This window comes from Coregonus clupeaformis, chromosome 16, assembly GCF_020615455.1.
Source record: "Coregonus clupeaformis isolate EN_2021a chromosome 16, ASM2061545v1, whole genome shotgun sequence".
In the NCBI taxonomy this organism is placed as follows: domain Eukaryota; kingdom Metazoa; phylum Chordata; class Actinopteri; order Salmoniformes; family Salmonidae; genus Coregonus; species Coregonus clupeaformis.
Window position 1 is genome coordinate 34,472,658 of NC_059207.1, and position 27,355 is coordinate 34,500,012.

The window sequence follows — 27,355 nt, forward strand, 5'->3', positions numbered from 1 at the left end:
TTGAGAGGTATCGATTCTCGAGAGACATTACTGTACTGTAAACTTGCGTATTTCTATCGCTACTTCCGGAGGTCTCGCCCGACAGTTGCCCCCCTCTAAGCAGGGCAGTGCAAACAGAATTGTCTTGTTGAGCCCAACATTCATACAGTAAAAATACTAATAGCAGAGCAATGTTTTTGAAACAGCAGAAATGTATAGACATTTTCATTATATTTGAGACTTGTTTTATTGAGTTTCATCTGAATCTGCGCTAACAGCTTCTTACATTCTGAAAATGTCGCTGCATCTTTAAGAAAAGGGAAGCACAACTGTGTTTTTCCCCAACTTGGCTGCACCAGGCAAGAAGCATGCAGCAAGAAGCTGATCACCAGGGGAATTATCACAGTTTTCAAATCAAAATCTAAGTTTATTTGTCACGTACACAGATCTGCAGATGTTATGCTTATGTTTCTAGCTCCAACAGTGCAGTAATATCTAGCAATGCAATACAATACACACTCTAAAAAGTTTTAAAAACAACAATTATTATGAAATATCAGAATGAGCGATGTCAGAGTCCGGAATATAAATGTATATGTCAATGGTGTGTATGGACAGTATATGAATAGAAAAGGTGTGTACAGCAGTAGTTATATAGGATGAGACATGACTAGAATACAGTATATACATATAAAGTGGGTAAAACAGTAGGGAAACATTGCTAAAGTGACCAGTGTTCAATGTCTCTATATACGTACATGGGGCAGCAGTCTCTAAGGTGCAGGGCAGAGTACCGGGCTGTTCAACAGTCTGATGACCTGGAGATAGAAGCTGTTTTTCAGTGTCTCTGGCCCTTCTTTGATGCACCTGTCCTGTCTCCGTCTGCTAGATAGTAGCATGGTGAACAAGCCATGGCTCGGGCGGCTGAGGTCCTTGATGATCTTCTTGGCCTTCCTATGACACCGGGTGCTGTAGATGTCCTTGAGGGCAGGCAGTGTGCCCCCGGTGATGTGTTGGGAGAGCCATGCGGTTGCGGGTGGTGCAGTTGCCATACAAGGCAGTGATGCAGCCCGACAGAGTGCTCTCTGGTGCATCTGTAGAAGTTCGTGAGCGTCTTAGGGGCCAAGCCAAATTTCTTCAGCCTCCTGAGGTTGAAGAGGCACTGTTGTGCCTTCTTCACCATGCTGTCTGTGTGAAGGGACCATTTTAGGTCCTTGGTGATGTGCACGCCAAGAAACGTGAAGGTTTTGACCCTCTCCACTGCGGCCCTGTGGATGGGGGCGTGCTCTCTCTGCTGTCTCCTGTCGTCCAAGATCAGCTCCTTCATTTTGTTGACATTGAGGGAGAGGTTTTTTCCATGGCACCACTCCGCCAGGGCACTAACCTCCTCCCTGTAGGCTGTCTCGTCATTGTTGCTGATTAGGCTTCCACTGTTGTTTCGTCAGCAAACTTGATGATAGAATTGGAGTCACGCAGTCATGGGAGTACAGGAGGGGGCTGAGCGCACACTCCTGGGGGGCACCATTTTGAGTATCAGCACTGTGAAGGTGTTGTTGCCTACCCTCACCACCTGGGGGCGACCCGTCAGGAAGTCTAGAATAGCCTCTAACTCTATAGCCTCTAGCCTAATCCTCTCACCTGATCACAGGTAGGAAGTTGAATGAGATGACTAGCTCCTTTCATCATGTTGCTCACTACTCCTGGCTGTATATCTCTCCACATCCAGGGTTGCCAATTACTAATGAAACAGGACCACTGAAACAGGACTGAGCTTATCAGATGTTTACTGCTCCAACTTGCTATAGTAATGCATCTCCTACCCAAATGAACATACAGTACATATAGTAGGCTACAGTTTGTCTCATATAAAAAGTGATCAGATTGCATTGCAAAGTATCTGACCATAGTATCAAGTATTTTATGGCTTGACCATTACCATGGAATTCCTGGTGATATCTCATAAAGGTGCCTCTTGTTGTTCCCACGGTAGTTTGTACGTTTAGTCACGGTGAGGTCATTTTGTTGTGAATCTCTAGGAAAATGTGGCTTTAGGCCAAGTAGCTTTCTCTAATGACTAATTACATGGCAACAGCTTTTCATTTAAGCTCCCTCAAAGCATGCCCAACAGCTGTCATCTGGCTGCGGAGCGGGAAGGGGGGCAGAGGTAGAGGTGTCCTTGCCTGGGGGGGCAGGTAGGACTCTCCCCAATCAGTGACTTCAATTAAAACCTCCAGGCAAGCCTCCCGAGTGGCGCAGCTGTCTAAGGCATCGCAGTGCTTGAGGTGTCACTACATACCCGGGTGGCTACTTCGAAGAATTTCACATCTCAAATATATTATCATTTGTTTAACACTTTTTTGGTTACTACATGACTCCATATGTGCTATTTCATAGTTTTAATGTCTTCACTATTATTCTAAAATGTAGAAAATAGTAAAAACTAAGGAAAACCCTTGAATGAGTAGGTGTGTCCAAACTTTTGACTGGTACTGTATATATTTCTTATACAGTGAGGGAAAAAAGTATTTGATCCCCTGCTGATTTTGTACGTTTGCCCACTGACAAAGACATGATCAGTCTATAATTTTAATGGTAGGTTTATTTGAACAGTGAGAGACAGAATAACAACAAAAAAATCCAGAAAAACGCATGTCAAAAATGTTATAAATTGATTTGCATTTTAATGAGGGAAATAAGTATTTGACCCCTCTGCAAAACATGACTTAGTACTTGGTGGCAAAACCCTTGTTGGCAATCACAGAGGTCAGACGTTTCTTGTAGTTGGCCACCAGGTTTGCACACATCTCAGGAGGGATTTTGTCCCACTCCTCTTTGCAGATCTTCTCCAAGTCATTAAGGTTTCGAGCCTGACGTTTGGCAAATCCAACCTTCAGCTCCCTCTACATATTTTCTATGGGATTAAGGTCTGGAGAGCCACTCCTTTGTTGCCTTGGCCGTGTGTTTTGGGTCATTGTCATGCTGGAATACCCATCCACACCCATTTTCAATGCCCTGGCTGAGGGAAGAAGGTTCTCACCCAAGATTTGACGGTACATGGCCCCGTCCATCGTCCCTTTGATGCGGTGAAGTTGTCCTGTCCCCTTAGCAGAAAAACACCCCCAAAGCATAATCATTTCCACCTCCATGTTTGACGGTGGGGATGGTGTTCTTGGGGTCATAGGCAGCATTCCTCCTCCTCCAAACACGGCGAGTTGAGTTGATGCCAAAGAGCTCCATTTTGGTCTCATCTGACCACAACACTTTCACCCAGTTCTCCTCTGAATCATTCAGATGTTCATTGGCAAACTTCAGACAGGCCTGTATATGTGCTTTCTTGAGCAGGGGGACCTTGCGGGCGCTGCAGGATTTCAGTCCTTCACGGCGTAGTGTGTTACCAATTGTTTTCTTGTTGACTATGGTCCCAGCTGCCTTGAGATCATTGACAAGATCCTCCCGTGTAGTTTTGGGCTGATTCCTCACCGTTCTCATGATCATTGCAACTCCACGAGGTGAGATCTTGCATGGAGCCCCAGGCAGAGGGAGATTGACAGTTATTTTGTGTTTCTTTCATTTGCGAATAATCGCACTAACTGTTGTCACCTTCTCACCAAGCTGCTTGGCGATGGTCTTGTAGTCCATTCCAGCCTTGTGTAGGTCTACAATCTTGTCCCTGACATCCTTGGATAGCTTTTTGGTCTTGGCCATGGTGGAGAGTTTGGAATCTGATTGATTGCTTCTGTGGACAGGTGTCTTTTATACAGGTAACAAGCTGAGATTAGGAGCACTCCCTTTAAGAGTGTTCTCCTAATCTCAGTTCGTTACCTGTATAAAAGACACCTGGGAGCCAGAAATCTTTCTGATTGAGAGGGGGTCAAATACTTATTTCCCTCATTAAAATGCAATTTCAGTTTATAACATTTTTGACATGCGTTTTTCTGGATTTTGTTGTTGTTATTCTGTCTCTCACTGTTCAAATAAACCTACCATTAAAATTATAGACTGATCATGTCTTTGTCAGTGGGCAAACGTACAAAATCAGCAGGGGATCAAATACTTTTTTCCCTCACTGTACTGAACAAAAATATATGTAAAACGTTGGTCCCATGTTTCATGTGCACAAATTTGTTTACATCCCTGTTAGTGAGCATTTCTCATTTGCCAAGATAATCCATCCACCTGACAGGTGTGGCATATCAAGAAGCTGATTAAACAGCATGATCGTTACACATGGACAATAAAAGGCCAATCTAAAATGTGCAGTTTTGTCACACAATACAATGCCACAGATGTCTCAGGTTTTGAGGGAGTGTGCAATTGACATGCTGACTGCAGGAATGTCCACCAGAGCTGTTGCCAGAGGATTGAATGTTAATTTCTCTACCATAAACTGCCTCCAACGTCGTTTGAGAGAATTTGGCAGTACGTCCAACCGGCCTCACAATCACAGACCATGTGTAACCACGCCAGCTCAGGACCTCCACATCCGGCTTCTTCACCTGCGGGATCGTCTGAGACCAGCCACCCGGACAGCTGATGAAACTATGGGTTTGCACAACCGAAGAATTTCTGCACAAACTGTTAGAAACTGTCTCAGGGAAGATAATCTGCATGCTCGTCGTCCTCACGAGGGTCTTGACCTGACTGCAGTTCAGGGTTGTAACCGACTTCAGTGGGTAAATGCTCACCTTCGATGGCAACTGGCACGCTGGTGAAATGTGCTCTTCACGGATGAATCCCGATGGCGTCTTGTGAGCGAGCGGTTTGCTGATGTCAACGTTGTGAACAGAGTGCCCCATGGAGGCCACAATCTACAACCTGATAAGTCTATGCGAAGAAGATGTCGCGCTGCATGAGGGAAATGGTGGTCACACCAGATACTGACTGGTTTTCTGATCCACACCCTTACCTTGTTTTTAAGGTATCTGTGACCCAACAGATGCATATCTGTATTCCCAGTTATGTGAAATCCATAGATTAGGACCTAATTTATTTATTTCAATTGACTGATTTCCTTATATGAGTTGTCACTCAGTAAAATCTTTTAAATTGTTGCATGTTGCGTTTATATTTTTGTTCAGTGTAATAACAATTGTCATTTTTTTTAACCTTAAACGTCAATTATCTAAACTCTTTTTCATATTCGCATATGTTTTAGTTTAGACCCTATTTTAAATTATCTGAGGTTTTTTTGTTCCCACCATCGGTTGAGACACAACATGCTCTTGAATACAGGTCGGGTGTCATGTTTTGGCTGATTTAAATGTACTAAAATGGGAATTAAATTGAAATTTAAACTTTCAAATTGTACCACAAAAATTGGTTGGAGGTCCACACATCAGAGAATGTTGACTTGAATGGGAATATGTGTTTTAAATTATACTGTCAATTCTCCATAGGAAACCTATTGAAATAATATAGATAATTTAATAAACATGACCATTTAAGTTGGCATTTGACGGCCATCTTTGTGGTAGTAATTAGAATTTACAATTTCAGTTAAATTTAAATGGTGTACCAGCTAAATTGCAGTGGTCTGAAGGGATATGTACATTCTATTAATTATATTTCTATGATTGAAATGACACCCACCCTGTATTCAAGAGCATGTTGTGTCTCAAGAAATGGCAGGCACAACACAAAAACCAAAGATGATGTAAAATAGGGTCGAAGCTACAACACACATTTTTAGATAATTGATGTTAAAACTTTTAATTGTTTGTATAATTTTTTAAAATTAAATTATAAAATAGTTTGACAACCCTGTTTGTAAGCTTTTAAATAATATAAAACTCAACAGTTTATCTTTTCCAGTGATGAAGACATGGATGTCTCATGGTATGGTGGGGTATTCAAAATGGGTCAACTTTGAGCACCTTTATCTCCTGAATGTTTTGGCATTCAGGTCCAAAAAGTCACTTTCTGAACACTTCTTCCATGGGCAAACGTATGGAACGGTTTGTTTAAATCAAAAGGGATGCAGTCAAAAAGTGATTGCATTGAAGAGTGAAAGCTCTACCAACTGTCGGTTTAGACACCTTGAATAGGCCTGTACTCTGTATGTTCTCTGATATTAATAGATTAGGCTGTATGGGCAGTGTTTGACTGGCGCTCTGTGTGTGTGTGTTCTCTGACAGGGTAACTCTTGCCTTCACCGGGGTGGGCCTTCTGGTCGTTCTCACCTCCATCATCGGGTTTCTTCCAAATGGGAGGTAAGACAGGACTTTCCTTATTACCTGAGTAGTAACATTGTAATTAGGTTAGTAACTAGGTTAGTAGGTGTTGAAACTCAGTCCCTGTTTTCTGTGTTTTTCCTGAAGGATGAAGAACTTCCTCAGTGAGCAGGTGCATCTAATGTGTTACCGGATCTGTGTAAGAGCTCTCACTGCCATCATCACCTACCACGACAGGTAAGCAGCAGCAACAGCACTCGACACACAGAATAATAATGCAAAACACATGGAAAGCATTTTGATGCCATTATTAGGAATGACATGCACTATATACCTTTGTTGAAAGATGAACACTACTGAACTGTGTACTAGAGCCAACATCAATAAATCAGTTTGAATTCTAAAGTTATGAGATAGTGTAAGTGGAGTAGTCACTGAGAGCCAGTAGCAATCTACATTCATGTCCACTGTGGTGAGCAGAGTCAGCTTAGGTGGAGTTCAAAAGCCTGTGGCCATGACCGCCCGGCGCCCACACACACAAAGCAAGGGCTGCTCCAACAAGGCCATCACATTCCATTTAGGTCTGGGGTAGAGTACCCTGAGAGGCACCCAGCACAAACTGCTGCCCTGGACTTTCCCAGGCTAGGTGTCACCAAAGGGACCAGGGGCAGAGAAACATGCAAATCCATCATTGTTCAGGCATTAACACCCACAGTGTGATAGTATGTGCTCTGGCATAACTGTCCTTCTACTGTTAGGGCTTCCTGGCACAGCTCAGCAGGAAGTAGTACTGGAAGTTAATCGGGCTAATTATATTTACCCAGACTCTACGCTACACCACACTACCCTAGCCAGTTTATGCTACTCTTTGTGTTTGTTTGATAAGACTAAGTTGAAAGGCACAGTGGACATTCCTTTTGACATGATGCAGGCAGTTTTCTGTCAGTTCAAATGTCCTCTGATGATACATTTGTATTGATCCTCAGTTGTTGTGGTGCGAGAAAATGCCAGACACTGCCCCAAGACATGTCTTGGATGTGTTGATTTGAATAACTGCTGTAGAGCAAAACCTTTACAAAACCACTAGTCACATGTTTGTTTGACAAAGCCCTAACTAGCCAATGCTGATTCAAATGATTCAAGAAGAAAATTTGAGGAAATGTTGCAAAAGGGAAATGTCTCAATCATATTGAAGAAATATAGACCTTCTCAACCCCAACTCTAGGTCAGAGAGGGAACTTGTCATATGAACTTGTCAAGATACTCTTTGTTTTGCAGTTTAAAAAAAAGAAAATGAGTCGTCATAGTCCGGTAGTGTATTTAAACAATAGGCCTACTCATTCAAATAAACCATTAAGTCCAGGACCAGAAGGGTTAGGCTAATCTCTGTCTGTGAAATTGTCCCTCAGAGCAAATGTTTTGAAAGACTTATCCATCAGGATAAAAAATAACTGATCATAAACAAAATAAGTTTCTAATAGGCAATAAACGTTTACTACTAATAATAATAATAGACGTTTCTTTATAGGAATGTGGTGTATTCGGTATGGATTATGTCCCATCTTGCTCCCATACTGCCTGTTAGCCCTGAAGGAATCGACATGTAGCGCTGGGCCTGTTACAGCATGAAGTGGTGTAAAATGTGCTCTCTCTTGGTAACACGATCAGCAACATTATCTCCTCGGAATTTGGGCTCCTACTCCAGTCCAGCATGCTCAGGGGGTATGGCTTTGAACTCCAACATCATTAGTGTCCTCCCACTTTCATGTTAATTAGGGAGAGGTGAAGCAGAGGGCGCCGAGTTTCTCCCACAAACCCAGTAGGACTACATTTTCCATCATCTACTGAGTTGTTAGGCTCTAGCTTACACTGGAATAGTAATTTCCTGAAACTCACTTGTCCCCTGACACTCATCCCGTCCTCCTCTGTCTCTCTCTCGATCCTTCCAGTGAAAACAAGCCCAAGAATGGAGGGATCTGTGTGGCCAACCACACCTCACCAATTGATGTCATCATCCTGGCCAGCGATGGTTGCTATGCAATGGTAAGGCCCAACACCCATGATAAATGGCACAGCAGTCAAACACAAGGCTACCTACTACAGCACTGAATGACTGCTGTCAATCATTGTTGTCATATTTAGAAAGTTATTGGTGTGCTACTACCATCAAACAAACTTTGAGCTGAAGCAAGCACTCCAATTCTGTGAGATTGTTGACCTGTATCATCAGATGTTTGTTAAACCACACCTGCATGTGTGTCTGATTGTGTTCCAGGTTGGGCAAATCCATGGTGGTTTGATGGGCGTGATCCAGAAGTCTATGGTGAAAGCCTGCCCACACATTTGGTTTGAACGCTCTGAAGTCAAAGACCGACATCTAGTGGCCAAAAGGTAGTAATGCACATCCGCACTTTGTTTACTGCTTTTTAGCTGGAAGTCTCTCAGCTGTAGTCTGGCTGATACTAAACTCAAAATCCTTTTGACTTCAGAGTCTGGGGAGGCTGTTTAAAGTTATCGGCACGATGCGTTGATAATGAAGCTGTGCTTTTACTGGTTGGTTCTCCTTTGTGTCTTTCTCACTAAACACCCACATGTACCACCATACACAGCTCCTGAACGCTGCCCCCTTCCATTACAACTGCTGGATTTTCAAATCCAAATAACCCCCCCAGAAATAATTGTTTTGTTGAGAGAACCAATCAAAGCTCGCTTTATTTCTTAGCGAATATTGCACCAACAAACCAAACTCCTGTCCAGACAAGTGGGGCACATCAGCCAGACTAACTCAGCTGTACCTTAGCAGAGACATTTAAAGAACTGAAATGGATAATTGATAACTTTCAATTAAAGTTTACTGTGACCAAGTTGTTTTGATTATACTTTATTTGGGTTTAAGTGTTTGTGTATTGATAAAGCTAGTCAAACTGTATTGAATCAAGGTACTGTAAACATACAAAAATCTCTTGTGTTGCAGATTGAGTGATCATGTAGAAGACAAAACTAAACTGCCTATTCTCATTTTCCCTGAAGGTGAGTCGTTTTAGTCGTTTTTCCTTAGTTACTGCTTTGAACATTATTACAGTAGTGTTGATTACTGGGTTACTGTTACCTTAATATCATTTCCTATCCCAATTTGTAAACTGATTTTTTCCCCATAGGCACCTGCATCAACAACACTTCAGTAATGATGTTTAAAAAGGGCAGCTTTGAGATTGGCTCCACTGTCTACCCTGTGGCCATCAAGGTGAGAGTAGATCTCTCTCTGTGTGTGTGTGTGTGTGTGTGTGTGTCGTAGGGCTGTGGCGGTCACAAAATTTCATCAGCCGGTCATTGTCAAGCAAATAACTGTCGGTCTCACGGTAATTGACCGTTAATTAACATAAACACATTTAGCATCTCCTGGCTTCCACACATAGCCTACAAGTCACTGATGCAGACCTTTGGAACATCTACATTTTAAAAAGTCTAATACATCCATGTAATATAGCCTTCACCTTCACAATAAGTCCATTATTAGGTCTAAAGAAGCATGATATGAAGATAATGTAGTCTATTTCAGAAGAACAGAATAGCATACTCTGAGGTGTTCTTATGTTACAGGGGCTTGCGAAAAAGTCAATACTTTGTAGAGCCACCTTTTGCAGCAATTAGAGCTGCAAGTCTCTTGGGGTATGTCTCTATTAGCTTGGCACATCTAGCCACTGGGATTTTTGCCCATTCTTCAAGGCAAAACTGCTCCAGCTCCTTCAAGTTGGATGGGTTCCGCTGGTGTACAGCAATCTTTAAGTCATACCACAGATTCTCAATTGGATTGAGGGCTGGGCTTTGACTAGGCCATTCCAAGACATTTAAATGTTTCCCCTTAAACCACTCAAGTGTTGCTTTATCAGTATGCTTAGGGTCATTGTCCTGCTGGAAGGTGAACCTCTGTCCCAGTCTCAAATCTCTGGAAGACTGAAACAGGTTTCCCTCAGGAATTTCCCAGAATTTAGCGCCATCCATCATTCCTTCAATTTTGACCAGTTTCCCAGTCCCTGCCGATGAAAAACATCCCCACAGCATGATGCTGCCACCATGCTTCACTGTGGAGATGGTGTTCTCAGGGTGATGAGAGGTGTTGGGTTTGTGCCAGACATAGCGTTTTCCTTGATGGCCAAAAAGCTCAATTTTAGTCTCATCTGACCAGAGTACCTTCTTCCATATGTTTGGGGAGTCTCCCACATGCCTTTTGGCGAACACCTTATGTGTTTGCTTATTTGTTTCCTTAAGCAATGGCTTTTTTCTGGCAACTCTTCCGTAAAGCCCAGTTCTGTGGAGTGTACGGCTTAAAGTGGTCCTATGGACAGATACTCCAATCTCCGCTGTGGAGCTTTGCAGCTCCTTCAGGGTTATCTTTGGTCTCTTTGTTGCCTCTCTGATTAATGCCCTCCTTGCCTGGTCTGTGAGTTTTGGTGGGCGGCCCTCTCTTGGCAGGATTTAATGGTTCTCCTTGTTCAAAGTTTCAGATATTTTTTTATAACCCAACCCTGATCTGTACTTCTCCACAACTTTGACCCTGACCTGTTTGGAGAGCTCCTTGGTCTTCATGGTGCCGCTTGCTTGGTGGTGCCCCTTGCTTAGTAGTGTTGCAGACTCTGGGGCCTTTCAGAACAGGTGTATGTATACTGAGATCATGTGACAGATCATGTGACACTTAGATTGCACACAGGTGGACTTTATTTAACTAATTATATGACTTCTGAAGGTAATTGGTTGCACCATATCTTATTTAGGGGCTTCATAGCAAAGGGGGTGAATACATATGCACGCACCACTTTTCCATTATACATTTTTAGAAGTTTTTGTAACAAGGGATTTTTTTCATTTCACTTCACCAATTTTGACTATTTTGTGTATGTCCATTACATGAAATCCAAATAAAAATCCATTTAAATTACAGGTTGTAATGCAACAAAATAGGAAAAACGTAAAGGGGAATTAATACTTGTGCAAGACATTGTAGGTCCTGATCTGGCTATGCCAAATGGCTGTTGGCTACACTAGGTCATTTAGCAGACAAGATTTGCTTAGAATACAATTGAACAAAGCTGAATAAAATGTAAATAATATTTTTGAGGGAGTGTGCACATGCGGCTATTCTGTGTTGAGCAGTTAACAAATAAATAGGTAATGTGCCGAATCACCTCTCACTCACATGGCTCTCCATCACGTGATCGGGTCTTTCTCACAGGCTACAAGTGAAGACAGACACATCGGGGACGCAACTGCGCACGTCCTTATCCAATTCCGAGGTGCATATTGAAGATATTGGAAGAACTGTCCACATTTACTTTTCGTCAGCCAACAAGATGAGTAGGCCTAACGAACAGCAAAAGCACTAGCCTATGTCAATCTACTATCCCCTGTCGAGACGTGACTTACTTTAATGTATTACTGTTATTTATCGGATCAACTAACAATGTTTAATTGTCACTTGATTCAATTAATAATGTAACAAATAACTCATTAGGAATTTGGGGCACCACGGAAGAAGTTGTTCAACGAGTTACCGTCTCGTGAATTAAACTCTTCAATATATATATATACAGTGGGGAAAAAAAGTATTTAGTCAGCCACCAATTGTGCAAGTTCTCCCACTTAAAAAGATGAGAGAGGCCTGTAATTTTCATCATAGGTACACGTCAACTATGACAGACAAATTGAGGAAAAAAATTCCAGAAAATCACATAGTAGGATTTGTAATGAATTTATTTGCAAATTATGGTGGAAAATAAGTATTTGGTCACCTACAAACAAGCAAGATTTCTGGCTCTCACAGACCTGTAACTTCTTCTTTAAGAGGCTCCTCTGTCCTCCACTCGTTACCTGTATTAATGGCACCTGTTTGAACTTGTTATCAGTATAAAAGACACCTGCCCACAAGCTCAAACAGTCACACTCCAAACTCCACTATGGCCAAGACCAAAGAGCTGTCAAAGGACACCAGAAACAATATTGTAGACCTGCACCAGGCTGGGAAGACTGAATCTGCAATAGGTAAGCAGCTTGGTTTGAAGAAATCAACTGTGGGAGCAATTATTAGGAAATGGAAGGCATACAAGACCACTGATAATCTCCCTCGATCTGGGGCTCCACGAAAAATCTCACCCCGTGGGGTCAAAATGATCACAAGACCGGTGAGCAAAAATCCCAGAACCACACGGGGGGACCTAGTGAATGACCTGCAGAGAGCTGGGACCAAAGTAACAAAGCCTACCATCAGTAACACACTACGCCGCCAGGGACTTAAATCCTGCAGTGCCAGACGTGTCCCCCTGCTTAAGCCAGTACATGTCCAGGCCCGTGCTAGAGTGCATTTGGATGATCCAGAAGAGGATTGGGGAGAATGTCATATGGTCAGATGAAACCAAAATAGAACTTTTTGGTAAAAACTCAACTCGTCGTGTTTGGAGGACAAAGAATGCTGAGTTGCATCCAAAGAACACCATACCTACTGTGAAGCATGGGGGTGGAAACATCATGCTTTGGGGCTGTTTTTCTGCAAAGGGACCAGGACGACTGATTCGTGTAAAGGAAAGAATGAATGGGGCCATGTATCGTGAGATTTTGAGTGAAAACCTCCTTCCATCAGCAAGGGCATTGAAGATGAAACGTGGCTGGGTCTTTCAGTATGACAATGATCCCAAACACACCGCCCGGGCAACGAAGGAGTGGCTTCGTAAGAAGCATTTCAAGGTCCTGGAATGGCCTAGCCAGTCTCCAGATCTCAACCCCATAGAAAATCTTTGGAGGGAGTTGAAAGTCCGTGTTGGCCAGCGACAGCCCCAAAACATCACTGCTCTAGAGGAGATCTGCATGGAGGAATGGGCCAAAATACCAGCAACAGTGTGTGAAAACCTTGTGAAGACGTACAGAAAACGTTTGACCTGTGTCATTGCCAACAAAGGGTATATAACAAAGTATTGAGAAACTTTTGTTATTGACCAAATACTTATTTTCCACCATAATTTGCAAATAAATTCATTAAAAATCATACAATGTGATTTTCTGGATTTTTTCCCCTCATTTTGTCTGTCATAGTTGACGTGTACCTATGATGAAAATTACAGGCCTCTCTCATCTTTTTAAGTGGGAGAACTTGCACAATTGGTGGCTGACTAAATACTTTTTTTCCCCACTGTGTATATATATATATATATATATATGTTATATATCGATAAAAGTCACTTATTAAATAATTACATCTTATCAGTCTCATTCTGAACGTCGCATAATCCTTGAACCTGCAAGAACCCTAACCTTATTGATGAATCAGCAATACACAAATTGTCTTAATTATTTATTTACTAACTAAATAATAACACAATACAAACACACACACAGGTTATTGATTACTAACGTAATACAATGAAAACAGGTCCCTAGTGGACTGGACTAACAATAGCAGGAATGCTTGAAAGGGAGAGACAGAGATTCAAACTATCATTGATACTTTGGAAACCACACTCACGAAAATACAAATGTTTAGCACCAGCTCATTCGGATTAGAAATGCAACATGTATTTACGTGTAGCTGTCCTCGATAGTTGAGTTGATGATGTAGTACTCTGGTTTGCCCACCAGAGATCCTGATGTCCTTGGTAGAGTTTCTGGTCATAGTGGAGGTTAGAATGGATACTTCAGCGTACCCTGTAGTTCGTAGAGTTGATCTGTTAGAATAGATATTTCAGATGTACCAACAGTTGTCTGAGAGGGATTGTCCTTCCCAACTCGTGTCTTTTACTGAAAGTTCTCTAGACGACTATACGTGCCAGCTGCAGACTGAGATGATAAGGTCTAGTGCGTTGTCTTCTTCTTCACCTTGTGAAGAAGTTTCAGAGTTTCACAATTTTGCCAAATTCAGCTCGCGCTGCATGTAGGCTGGTCTGTAGCGTGTCAACCATTTTAAGCCGTGGGGCTTCCTGGTCTAACCATTTTAAGCCGTGTAGCTTTTAGCTTCACGCTTCCTGGTCTGGTAGAAATTCAACCATTTGCAACATCCGGCTTATACCGTAATCTGCTTGGTCTGATGTGAATTTCATCACAAGGGGTTTTATACTTGAGTAGAAACGGGGGTGTTTCATCATGTTTGTGCTTATCTTGGCGTGGCCACTGACTGAGAACAAATCAATATGGAAAACAATAATCTCATCTAGAATGCTAACATCACATTGTTATCTTCACAAAATTATTATTATACTTAATCATTTGTTTTATAAAACAATTAGACGCAAACCTCATAACTGGGAAGTGTACCCCTCCAGAGATACAGTTACAGTTGAAGACGGAAGTTTACATACACTTAGGTTGGAGTCATTAAAACTTGTTTTTCAACAACTCCACAAATTTCTTGTTAACAAACTATAGTTTTGGCAAATCGGTTAGGACATCTACTTTGTGCATGACACAGTTTTTTTCCAACAATTGTTTACAGACAGATTATTTCACTTATAATTCACTGTATCACAATTTCAGTGGGTCAGGAGTTTACATACACTAAATTGACTGTGCCTTTAAACAGCTTGGAAAATTCCAGAAAATTATATCATGGCTTTAGAAGCTTCTGATAGGCTAATTGACATCATTTTAGTCAATTGGAGGTGTACCTGTGGATGTATTTCAAGGCCTACCTTCAAACTCAGTGCCTCTTTGCTTGACATCATGGGAAAATCAAAATAAATCAGCCAAGACCTCAGAAAAGAAATTGTAGACCTCCACAAGTCTGGTTCATCCTTGGGAGCAATTTCCAAATGCCTGAAGGTACCACGTTCATCTGTACAAACAATAGTATGCAAGTATAAACACCATGGGACCACGCAGCCGTCATACCGCTCAGGAAGGAGACGCGTTCTGAAAAAATGAGTTTAAATGTATTTGGCTAAGGTGTATGTAAACTTCCGACTTCAACTGTATGTTGTTCCACCGTCTTTAATGACATCACAACATAGTAACGAATTTGACATTATTGTTCTTTAAGTCCCCACCGACCATTTCCCACATTATTTGAAGTAGGAATATTGTTTCATTATCAACTTTTGGATGTTGGAGTCTTGGCGGGAAGACTTCCATTGTTCCACAGGGAAATTCCCTCTCGCAATACTTCATGGCTCGGAAAATAAAGTTTCTGTAAGGAATTTACGACCGGTCATATAACTGGCCCCCAGGAAAGGGGGTGTTCAAACCTTTGCCTTGCCGGCATCTTTGATCCTCAACCCATGAGGGCAAGTCATGACACCCCCATAGTACAAAAGTCGACCTATTCTATTCTGTGTGAGAAATAAATATTCCAAACATAGTCTGGGACAGTTGTGGAATGCAATATACTTTTTTACGCTATGTGGCTGACGCAACAGATCAGAACGTTTAGCTTAAAATGTTGATAAACTATTAGGCTATTTCTTCACATTATAAGTGCAGCAATGCGCACATGGTAGTAGGCTATAAGCGCGAATGTTCCATTAGCGGAAAACACCATTATCAAAAGTGACCGCAAATGCAATTATGCATGTAATGCTTTTATTATAAAGGTGGATTTTTAAGGTGAAAATGATCTTCCCCAAACTTGAAACTCACGCGCTGCTTATGTATGCCAGTTAGGCTCTACACTCCTTGTAAAGTGGATTAATGTGCTTAATTTTAAGAAGTTATTTGGCCACTTTAGTTGTGATACAAACCTTATCAAAACATATAGGCCTATGGGCTAGGCTACATGAGGTGTGCGACTATGATTCGAAAAAGTCGCAAAAAAAGGCATTGTTTCCTATGCTGGGCATCATTCACAAGTGAGAATATATAATTCACAAGTGATAGGCTAATACTGTCACCCATCAGACTATTCTTAATTTAATCTTGTCTTTACATATACTAAATAATATATGTGTGAAATTTGTTTTGATTTAGAATGGACCATCATCATGCACCTGTATAAAAACAGGGGCAACGGGAAAAAATACATGTCATCTATACACTTAAATAACAAATGGAGGACGCTTTTCTCATGGTTCATTTTCATGCCAGCCAGGTAGGCTATACTCCTGTTGTAAATATAAGCAATGTGCTTAATATTAGGAAAGTTGAGAAATAAATAATTTAGGCCTAGCCAATAGAAAGCTGATGGGAGCCTCCTCTTTTCAGTAGAGGCCATCACTCTTTTTTCTTGTGCAATTGCATAGCCAATAGAAATGTTGTGCAACATGAGCTCATGGGCTCTCATGAAGTGTTTTGATTAGATTCGATTACATTTGCATTGATGTCAGAGTGATTAGAGGGAAAATAGAATGCCGAGTACCAGGCAGTTAGCAAGTTTGGTAGGCTACTAATGACCAGCAGCAACATCAGAGCTTGGAGAAGCCTAATTACCGTGACTAAACGGTCACATGGAATTTTACTGCTTTCATGGCTCGTGACCGCCGGTGTGGCGGTAATACGGTCACCGCAACAGCCCTATGTGTGTGTGTGTGTGCGCGCATGTGTGCGTGTACGTGCATGGTGTTTTTTCTCCTCTGTCTTCCAGTATTAATCAGTATTAAGTTCCTGTCCCAACAGTATGACCCCCGCTTTGGAGATGCCTTCTGGAACAGCAGCCAGTTTGGGATGGTCAACTACCTGCTGAGGATGATGAGCAGCTGGGCCATTGTGTGCAGTGTGTGGTACCTGCCACCCATGAGCAGAGAGGTTAGTTTGGGCAAAACCTCACCGTTTTCTTTTGGTTGGAGGATAGCTGTGACATTGATTCAACACCCTAAGCTCATTTAAGTTTTTGCTGGCCATTGTGAATTGTTTAATGATGGCAGGCAAATTATATTTGATTAGCACGCTCTAGCCCCAGTCAAGTTAATACTGTCAATATTTTAGAAGGTGTAGTAAAGCTAACCTCCCTGAAGTTAGCTGTTTCATGTGGTTAATATTAGTTCTCTCATTTCAATCCACCAGTGTTATTCATATTGAATGGATGCATATGATGCACTCCTTCCTTTGACCTCAACCTGGCATGATTTACCTAGGACATGCTCAAGTCAACCAGAGTTTGCATTTGGTGATGCAAATTAATCCTGCTTTGAGTCGGTTTTTAAATCAGCATTCACCTCCATTAAGATTTAAGGTTGAGATGGCCTCTCCCAGCTCCCACCCCTGATTTAAGGAAATGTGATTCAAAGCAGTATTTTGAGAGTGGCTGCCTCCTTTAGACATGCCGGCTTATACACTTGCTGGTTTGTCTCATGTTGGGTTGTCTTTCAAATTAAATCATATTTTTATTTGTCACATGCACAGAATACAACAGGTGTAGACCTTACCGTGAAATGCTTACTTACAAGCCCTTAACCAACAATGCAGTTCAAGAAATGGCGTTAAGAAAATATTTACTAAATAAACTAAAGTAAAAAATTAAATAAAAAGTAACAATAATGAGGCCATATACAGGGGGTACCGGTACCGAGTCAATGTGCGGGGGTACAGGTTAGTCAAGGTAATTTGTACATTTAGGTAGGTGTAAAGTGACTATGCATAGATAATAAACAGTGAGTAGCAGCAGTGTAAAAACAAAGGGGGGTGGGGTGGGGTGGGGGTGTCAATGTAAATAGTCCGGGTGGCCATTTGATTAATTGTTCAGCAGTTTTATGGATTGCGGGTAGAAGCTGTTAAGGAGCCTTTTGGACCTAGACTTGACGCTCCGGTACCGCTTGCCGTGCGGTAGCAGAGAGAACACTCTATGACTTGGGTGACTGGAGTCTTTGACCATTTTTTGGGCCTTCCTCTGACACCGCCTAGTATATAGGTCCTGGGTGGCAGGAAGCTTGGCCCCAGTGATGTACTGGGCCGTACACACTACCCTCTGTAGCGCCTTAAGGTCGGATGCCGAGCAGTTGTCATACCAGGCGGTGATGCAACCGGTCAGGATGCTCTAGATCAGGGGTGTCAAACGTACGGCCCGCGGGCCGGATCAGGCCCGCAAACGGGTTTAATCCGGCCCGCGAGATGATTTAAAAAATAAATAAATAATAAAAATAATAATAATAATAATAATTTTGTAAAGTATAAAAATGCGCTGCAATTTTTCAATAAAATAAACTGCTGTTCCAATTGCGTCCACTGGATGGCGCAATAGCAATTGTGTTAAGCAAGCAAACTGTTTATACCGGGGCAGAGCAAGTAGGTCAAGCACGTGCAGCCAATGAGCTACTTTGTTTTGCCCGCGATATTTATTACGGCTTCTACTTTTAACATTATGTGCTTTGGCACCCTCATTGCCCCAATATGTCTCTGTCAAAAAAGAGAAAAGTGGACGCAGAGTGCAGAGTGTTCCAAGAAAAATGGTCATCCTATTTAATCACGGAATTGAATGGGAAAGCTGTATGTTTGGTGTGTTCAGAGCATGTTGCAGTGCTGAAAGAATATAACCTTCAGTCGCCACTATGTGAGTCTTCATGCCGACAAATATGACAACTTTCAAGGACAGCGGAGATGAGAGAAGGTGAATGAACTGTTGGCGGGTCTGAAGAAACAGCAGTCTGTGTTTACTCACAGCCGAGACATCAGTGACGCTGCAGTGAAAGCTAGCTACCTCATTGCTAATGAAATCGCAGTGGCTTCAAAACCATTTAGTGAGGGTGAATTTGTAAAAACATGCATGATGAAGGCAGCGGAGATTGTGTGCCCTGAAAAGCGGCAGGCTTTTGCAAATATCAGCCTGACAAGAAACACAGTTGCAGACAGGATTTCCGATCTTTCAGTGGATTTGGACAGCCAGTTGAAGCAAAAAGTAAAGTCATTTATTGCGTTTTCGGTTGCAATTGATGAAAGCACGGACATTACAGATGTTGCACAACTGCCCATTTTTTCATCCGCGGAGTTGATGACACATTGACCGTCACCGAGGAGTTCGTGGAGTTGGTGCCGATGACAGATACAACGACAGCAGCTGATATTTTTACCGCACTCGTCGGGCGCGCTGGACAGGGTCGGAGTGGACTGGTCCCCGCTGTCAGCCTGGCTACAGATGGTGCGCCCTCAATGATCGGGAAAAAAGCAGGCGTTGTGACAAAGTTCAGAGAGAAAGTGCAATCTGCAAATGGAGGACGTGATTTTTTTGACTTTTCACTGTATTTTGCACCAGGAGGCTTTGTGTTGCAAGTCATTAAAGATGGATAACGTCATGAAGGTGGTCATCCAAACTGTTAATTTCATCCGATCCAGAAGCCTGAATCACCGTCAGTTTGACAGCCTTCTCAGAGAGAAAGACCACATCTATGGCCTGCCATACCACACTGAGGTAAGATGGTTAAGCCGAGGTGCTGTGCTGAGGCGTTTCTTTGATTTACGAGAAGAAATTGAACAGTTCATGGAAGAAAAGGGCAAACCAGTGTTAGAATTTCATTCCGCAGAATGGATGCCGGACCTTGCATTTATGGTGGATGTTACAGAGCACTTGAATAACTTGAACAAACAGCTGCAAGGGCGCAACAAAGTTGTCACGCAGTATTATGACAGCATACGTTCTTTCAAGTTGAAGCTGTCATTGTGGGAGACGCAACTTGCCGGTGGTGATGCAGCTCACTTCCCCTGTCTTAAAAAATGTGTGCGCGACCCAACATGTGGCAGACATGAAGCGGTTCAAAGATAAAATAACGGGACTGTTACGGGAGTTTGAGCAACGCTTTCAGATTTATGTTTTTATGTTGATGTGCTATTGTTTTTAATTGTTTTTATTTTATTTGTATATTTAACCTATTATTGACTCTGTGGTTCTTGCACTTGTTTGGGGAACAGGATTTCATAATTTTTATCTACATTTCTGCCTGAGAAATGACACCCTGATATAGTTCTGTGATCTGTGATATACTTCTGTGAATCACTGAGGCATTGTGTGTTTGTGTGTTCTTTGTCCTCAGAACTTTCAAATAACTTGAGGTGTTTTATGATTAATAGTGATGTTGTGCTTTTGGACACTGTCCTCAGGCTCCAGCTTTATGTTTATATGTTTTTATGTTGATGTGCTATTGTTTTTAATTGATTTTATTGTATTTGTATATTTAACCTATTCTTGACTCTGTGGTTCTTGCACTTGTTTGGGGAACAGGATTTCATTATTTCTATCTACATTTCTGCCTGAGAAATGACACCCTGATATAGTTCTGTGATCTGTGAAACATTTCTGTTAATCACTGAGGCATTGTGTGTTTGTGTGTTCTTTTCCTTTAGAATTTTCAAATAAACTTGACGTGTTTTATGATTAATAGTGATGTTGTGCTTGTACTATTTTGGACACACTGTCCTCAGGCTCCAGCTTTATGTTGTATGTTGATCGTATTAAAACAAAGAAAACAATCTGTTGTTGTTTTTAAGTTATATATACCATGATTTTTCCGGTCCGGCCCACTTGGGAATAGATTTTCCTCCATGTGGCCCCTGAGCTAAAATGAGTTTGACACCTCTGCTCTAGATAGTGCAGCTGTATAACTTTTTGAAGATCTCGCGACCCATGACAAATCTTTTCAGTCTCCTGAGGGGGAAAAGGTGTTGTCGTGCCCTCTTCACGACTGTCTTGGTGTGTTTGGACCATGATAGTTTGATGGTGATGTGGACATCAAGGAACTTGAAACTCTCGACCCGCTCTACTACAGCCCCGTCGATGTGAATGGGGGCGTGTTCGGCCCTCCTTTTCCTGTAGTCCACGATCAGCTTCTTTGTCTTGCTCACGTTGAGGTAGAGGTTGTACATTAAGGCTGATTGCACAACCAGAGCTTGACAAAGCAATTTGTACCAGGATTGTGGATGAGCACTTAATGTATGTGACTTGGTGTAAGGAATTTAGATAATGATTTTAGAGTCTTTTGAGCGGGTGTGGATGTGAACTTGGTCAGGCCTCGCTCATGAATAACAGCAAAGGGTTGAGTACAACCACCCACTTCTAAAACGTTGTACTCACTTCTAAAACATAGTGTTCAGAGGCAGGGGTTGGCCAGCTTTGGGGCCATTGACCGACCGACCATCCCATCTTGATGTAGAAAGCAGAGGGAGGGAAGTTTGGGAAGTTTTCCTTTCTCTAAATGTCAGAGTGGAAGGAACTCAGTGGGCTAGGATCCAACTGGTCCTCAGAGGTGTCCTGCCCTTTGATCAAATTTTCCACCTGCTGTTTGAATGGAAACTAGTACTTAGAGCAGGCTTTTGGAGCAGCCTCATGTCTCTCTGTCACAAGGGGATCATAGTCACACAGCATCACACAGAATCAGATCAATCCAAATTTAGAGATTATTTTCTTTCCTCTGATGCATGGCCCATGAAATGCACTGTGCTTTATTTAATATCCCAGTTTGTCAAAATGTGCTTGATACTACACTACATGCCAATTTTGCCCATTAGTGGATGTAGCCAATCGAAAGGATAACTGGTGGTCATTCATACAATATGTGCAATAAGACCCTTTCCAGGACATGTCTGATGCTCAGGTGGCCAAGTCCCCTTTGTGTGTCTATCTGGTCTTCATCTCTCTATGATCTTTGTCTTCCTTTCTGAACAGGAAGGAGAGGATGCTGTCCAGTTTGCCAATCGGGTTAAAGCAGCTATCGCCAGGCAAGGAGGGCTGGTGGACTTGCTATGGTGAGTAACCCATAGCAAACATCAGAGAACATATGTACACATGGGTTATACTTATCAGGTCTGTGTCATTGTTAAACCCAGCTCAGTTTTGCTCTAATGTATCCCCTTGTGGGCTTCACAGAATACTGTGTAATGTAGGGTTCCCCAAAATAAGACTGTAAAAACACCAGCAAAACAGCTCAAAGTGATTTGAATTTTGGAAATCTGTTCCAAAGTATTCCCACATATAATGGAGAGATATTTTAAATGAAATGATTATGTTTTTGTCAAATATTATGTCTGTTTGGGCTTCTTGTGGTCAATTTGCAGTCTACAAATTATTTGTAATTATGTTCCGGCCCCCTTTATCCCTTACTCAAGAAACAATCGGCCCGTGGCTGTCTATAGTGAATTATGTTGTTGTTGCTTTGTAGGGATGGAGGTTTAAAGCGAGGGAAGGTAAAAGACACCTTCAAAGAGGAGCAACAAAAGTTATACAGCAAAATGCTAGTGGGAACCCAAGAGGACCGCAGTCGTTCTTGAAGACAAATGCAGGGAGTTTGAGATGATCGGAGACCCACTTGGGGACCACAGAATGGACAGTCTAAAGGAGTTTTTGACCTGGAATACTCCCACCCTCATGTCAGGAATACTTCACTTGGCTTTCTCGGTCACTGCCTCAGCTTGGCATATCATGTTCTCATTGCTGTTACAGCCTATTCTGGGCCCTGTCTCTATCCTCTGTTTCTAATGATTTGACAATGGACTGGCCTATACTGTACCAGTGTGTCATGAAGCTGCGCACTAAGATGGTGTGTTGTCTTCCCTGATGGTGACAAAACTGTCTTTTGAGTGACTAATGTATTTATGTCCTTCATTGAGTTAATGTATATGTTTTGTTCTTATCATTTATCTTTTTTTGTTTTATTATTGTTAATCGTAATAATGACAGTTATTATCATAATTGTTCTTTTAAGTTACAATATATCTGCCTGGGGATGTAGCAATGCAACATAGATAAGTACTGTAAAGTTTGTACTGAAGGGGAAAACTGTGACCATGTTGGGAAATGCATGAATGGCTTGTTCCCAACATGACTGAGATGACGAGGTGCCACGTAAATATGTTTCTAATACTTTTTTGTTTTGTTTTTTCAATAAAAAAAAGCCTTTTGTTTCAAAGGTCCAATGCAGCTGTTTTAATCTCAATATCACATCATTTCTGGGTAACAATTAAGTACCTTACTGTGATTGTTTTCAATTAAAATGGTCAAAAAGAAACAAGAATAGCTTCTTAGCAAAGAGCAATTTCTCAAGCAAGAATTTTGCTAGGACTGTCTGGGAGTGGTGAGTGGAAAACAGAAAACTACCTGTTATTGGCAGAGAGGTTTAGAACTCTTTCTTATTGGTCTCCTGGTGATGTCACCAGGCAGGCCAAGACTCCATCCCACCAACACAGGCTGAAATTTCAGGTGGTCTTTTGAAACAGCTCTTACACTTAAAGGGCATTATCATCATTGTCACAATTTCACAGCATTAATCCCACCTCATAGTGTGGAAATATACAGTGGCTTGCGAAAGTATTCACTCCCCTTGGCATTTTCCCTATTTTGTTGCCTTACAACCTGGAATTAAAATTGATTTTTTGGGGGGTTTGTATCATTTGATTTACACAACATGCCTACCACTTTGAAGATGCAAAATATTTTTTCTTGTGAAACAAACAAGAAATAAGAAAAAAATAAAATAATAATTGAGCGTGCATAACTATTCACCCCCCCAAAGTCAATACTTTGTAGAGCCACCTTTTGCAGCAATTACAGCTGCAAGTCTCTTGGGGTATGTCTCTATAAGCATGGCACATCTAGCCACTGGGATATTTGCCCATTCTTCAAGGCAAAACTGCTCCAGCTCCTTCAAGTTGGATGGGTTCCACTGGTGTACAGCAATCTTTAAGTCATACCACAGATTCTCAATTGGATTGAGGTCTGGGCTTTGACTAGGCCATTCCAAGACATTTAAATGTTTCCCCTTAAACCACTCAAGTGTTGCTTTATCAGTATGCTTAGGGTCATTGTCCTGCTGGAAGGTGAACCTCCGTCCCAGTCTCAAATCTCTGGAAGACTGAAACAGGTTTCCCTCAAGAATTTCCCTGTATTTAGCGCCATCCATCATTCCTTCAATTCTGACCAGTTTCCCAGTCCCTGCCGATGGAAAAACATCCCCACAGCATGATGCTGCCACCACCATGCTTCACTGTGGGGATGGTGTTCTCAGGGTGATGAGAGGTGTTGGGTTTGCGCCAGACATAGCGTTTTCCTTGATGGCCAAAAAGCTCTATTTTAGTCTCATCTGACCAGAGTACCTTCTTCCATATGTTTGGGGAGTCTCCCACATGGCTTTTGGCGAACACCAAACGTGTTGGCTTATTTTTTTCTTTAAGCAATGGCTTTTTTCTGGCCACTCTTCCGTAAAGCCCAACTCTGTGGAGTGTACGGCTTAAAGTGGTCCTATGGACAGATATTCCAATCTCCGCTGTGGAGCTTTGCAGCTCCTTCAGGGTTATCTTTGGTCTCTTTGTTGCCTCTCTGATTAATGCCCTCCTTGCCTGGTCCGTGAGTTTTGGTGGGCGGCCCTCTCTTGGCAGGTTTGTTGTGGTGCCATATTCTTTCAATTTTTTTGTAATGGATTTAATGGTGCTCCGTGGGATGTTCAACGTTTTTTATAACCCAACCCTGATCTGTACTTCTCCACAACTTTGTCCCTGACCTGTTTGGAGAGCTCCTTGGTCTTCATGGTGCCACTTGCTTGGTGGTGCCCCTTGCTTAGTGGTGTTGCAGACTCTGGGGCCTTTCATAACAGGTGTATATACAGTGAGGGAAAAAAGTATTTGATCCCCTGCTGATTTTGTACGTTTGCCCACTGACAAAGACATGATCAGTCTATAATTTGGATGGTAGGTTTATTTGAGCAGTGAGAGACAGAATAACAACAAAAAAATCCAGAAAAACGCATGTGCTCCTGTAAGTCGCTCTGGATAAGAGCGTCTGCTAAATGACTAAAATGTAAAATGTAAATGTAATGTCAAAAATGTTATAAATTGCTTTGCATTTTAATGAGGGAAATAAGTATTTGACCCCTCTGCAAAACATGACTTAGTACTTGGTGGCAAAACCCTTGTTGGCAATCACAGAGGTCAGACGTTTCTTGTAGTTGGCCACCAGGTTTGCACACAACTCAGGAGGGATTTTGTTCCACTCCTCTTTGCAGATCTTCTCCAAGTCATTAAGGTTTCGAGGCTGACGTTTGGCAACTCAAACCTTCAGCTACCTCCACAGATTTTCTATGGGATTAAGGTCTGGAGACTGGCTAGGCCACTTCAGGACCTTAATGTGCTTCTTCTTGAGCCACTCCTTTGTTGCCTTGGCCGTGTGTTTTGGGTCATTGTCATGCTGGAATACCCATCCACGACCCATTTTCAATGCCCTGGCTGAGGGAAGGAGGTTCTCACCCAAGATTTGACGGTACATGGCCCCGTCCATCGTCCCTTTGATGCGGTGAAGTTGTCCTGTACCCTTAGCAGAAAAACACCCCCAAAGCACAATGTTTCCACCATGTTTGACGGTGGGGATGGTGTTCTTGGGGTCATAGGCAGCATTCCTCCTCCTCCAAACACGGCGAGTTGAGTTGACGCCAAAGAGCTCTATTCTGGTCTCATCTGACCACAACACTTTCACCCAGTTCTCCTCTGAATCATTCAGATGTTCATTGGCAAACTTCAGACGGGCCTGTATATGTGCTTTCTTGAGCAGGGGGACCTTGCGGGCTCTGCAGGATTTCAGTCCTTCACGGCGTAGTGTGTTACCAATTGTTTTCTTGGTGACTATGGTCCCAGCTGCCTTGAGATCATTGACAAGATCCTCCTGTGTAGTTTTCGGCTGATTCCTCACCGTTCTCATGATCATTGCAACTCCACGAGGTGAGATCTTGCATGGAGCCCCAGGCCAAGGGAAATTGACAGTTATTTTGTGTTTCTTCCATTTGCGAATAATCGCACCAACTGTTGTCACCTTCTCACCAAGCTGCTTGGCGATGATCTTGTAGCCCATTCCAGCCTTGTGTATGTCTACAATCTTGTCCCTGACATCCTTGGAGAGCTCTTTGGTCTTGGCCATGGTGGAGAGTTTGGAATCTGATTGATTGATTGCTTCTGTGGACAGGTGTCTTTTATACAGGTAACAAACTGAGATTAGGAGCACTCCCTTTAAGAGTGTGCTCCTAATCTCAGCTTGTTACCTGTATAAAAGACACCTGCGAGCCAGAAATCTTTCTGATTGAGAGGGGGTCAAATACTTATTTCCCTCATTAAAATGCAAATCAATTTATAACATTTTTGACATGCGTTTTTCTGGATTTTTGTTGTTGTTATTCTGTCTCTCACTGTTCAAATAAACCTACCATTAAAATTATAGACTGATCATGTCTTTGTCAGTGGGCAAACGTACAAAATCAGCAGGGGATCAAATGCTTTTTTCCCTCACTGTATACTGAGATCATGGGACAGATCATGTGACACTTAGATTGCGCACAGGTGGACTTTATTTAACTAATTATGAGACTTCTGAAGGTAATTGGTTGCACCAGATCTTATTTAGGGGCTTCATAGCAAAGGGGGTGAATACATATGCACGCACCACTTTTGCGATATTAATTTTGTATTATCTTTTGAAACTTTATTTTTTTAATTTCACTTCACCAATTTGGACTATTTTGTGTATGTCCATTACATGAAATCCAAATAAAAATCAATTTAAATTACAGGTTGTAATGCAACAAAATAGGAAAAACACCAAGGGGAATTAATATTTTTGCAAGGCACTCTATATAGAACACAGGAAAATCACATTTTGAACTGCACTGGGCCTTTAAGCATTGTATTCATGTGTAATATATAGGAGTTATGTTAAAGTAGAGCTTGGGTTTTATTTTCTTTCTGTTGTGAAGAATGTACATTCTCAGTGACTGATGGGGTTTTGAAATGAACTTGCCTACATAATCTCAATTAACACTTACTTCTGCCTCCCACCCTTATCTACCGTGAAGCTACTTTCTGAGCTGTGTAAAGACTGAGGCCACTGCCATCGACACCTCACGATAGCTGTGGTTTAAGCAGCATTGTGTGCTTTTAATTTGTTTACTTACTAATTCTTTGTTGTAACATTGTTAAAACGTGATATCATACCGGGCCATGGATGTGAAAGATATGCCTTGTTCCCTAGCTGCTGAATCTATTAATACTTCCATGAAGGCTTCTCATCTACTGTGGGAATTATCATGCCAAATACACTCCAGAAAGTGAGGGGGCCTGAAGGAGAGAATTAAAGTGCAGCTGAAGAGTTAGACTGATTCCCTGCTAGGCTGCAGTGCAAGCCTAGTGGAAATCCCTGGCCATCGCCTTCCTCAAACTCCTGTTTGGTTCTCTCACCCCTTTATACATTGCTGTACCAAGGGTATATACTTTTAGATCAAATCTGTCCAATATTGACCAATAAAAACCCAAGGATGAAGACCGCAAACTTGTGCAAGTTTAAT

General features: G+C 42.0%; 1 protein-coding gene across 1 annotated transcript in view; it reads left to right on the forward strand.

The window, feature by feature from the left end:
* LOC121584846 (glycerol-3-phosphate acyltransferase 4-like) overlaps nucleotides 1-22,960 on the forward strand; it is a 65,922-nt gene extending 42,962 nt beyond the window's left edge. The window contains exons 5-13 of the mRNA XM_041901006.2: nucleotides 6,114-6,188; nucleotides 6,297-6,386; nucleotides 8,099-8,192; nucleotides 8,425-8,540; nucleotides 9,124-9,179; nucleotides 9,308-9,393; nucleotides 16,734-16,862; nucleotides 21,706-21,785; nucleotides 22,199-22,960. Of these exons, the coding sequence (XP_041756940.1) occupies nucleotides 6,114-6,188; nucleotides 6,297-6,386; nucleotides 8,099-8,192; nucleotides 8,425-8,540; nucleotides 9,124-9,179; nucleotides 9,308-9,393; nucleotides 16,734-16,862; nucleotides 21,706-21,785; nucleotides 22,199-22,307 (835 nt within the window). The 3' untranslated portion in view covers nucleotides 22,308-22,960. The remainder of the gene's footprint in view (nucleotides 1-6,113; nucleotides 6,189-6,296; nucleotides 6,387-8,098; nucleotides 8,193-8,424; nucleotides 8,541-9,123; nucleotides 9,180-9,307; nucleotides 9,394-16,733; nucleotides 16,863-21,705; nucleotides 21,786-22,198) is intronic.
* The last annotated feature ends 4,395 nt before the right edge of the window (nucleotides 22,961-27,355 follow it).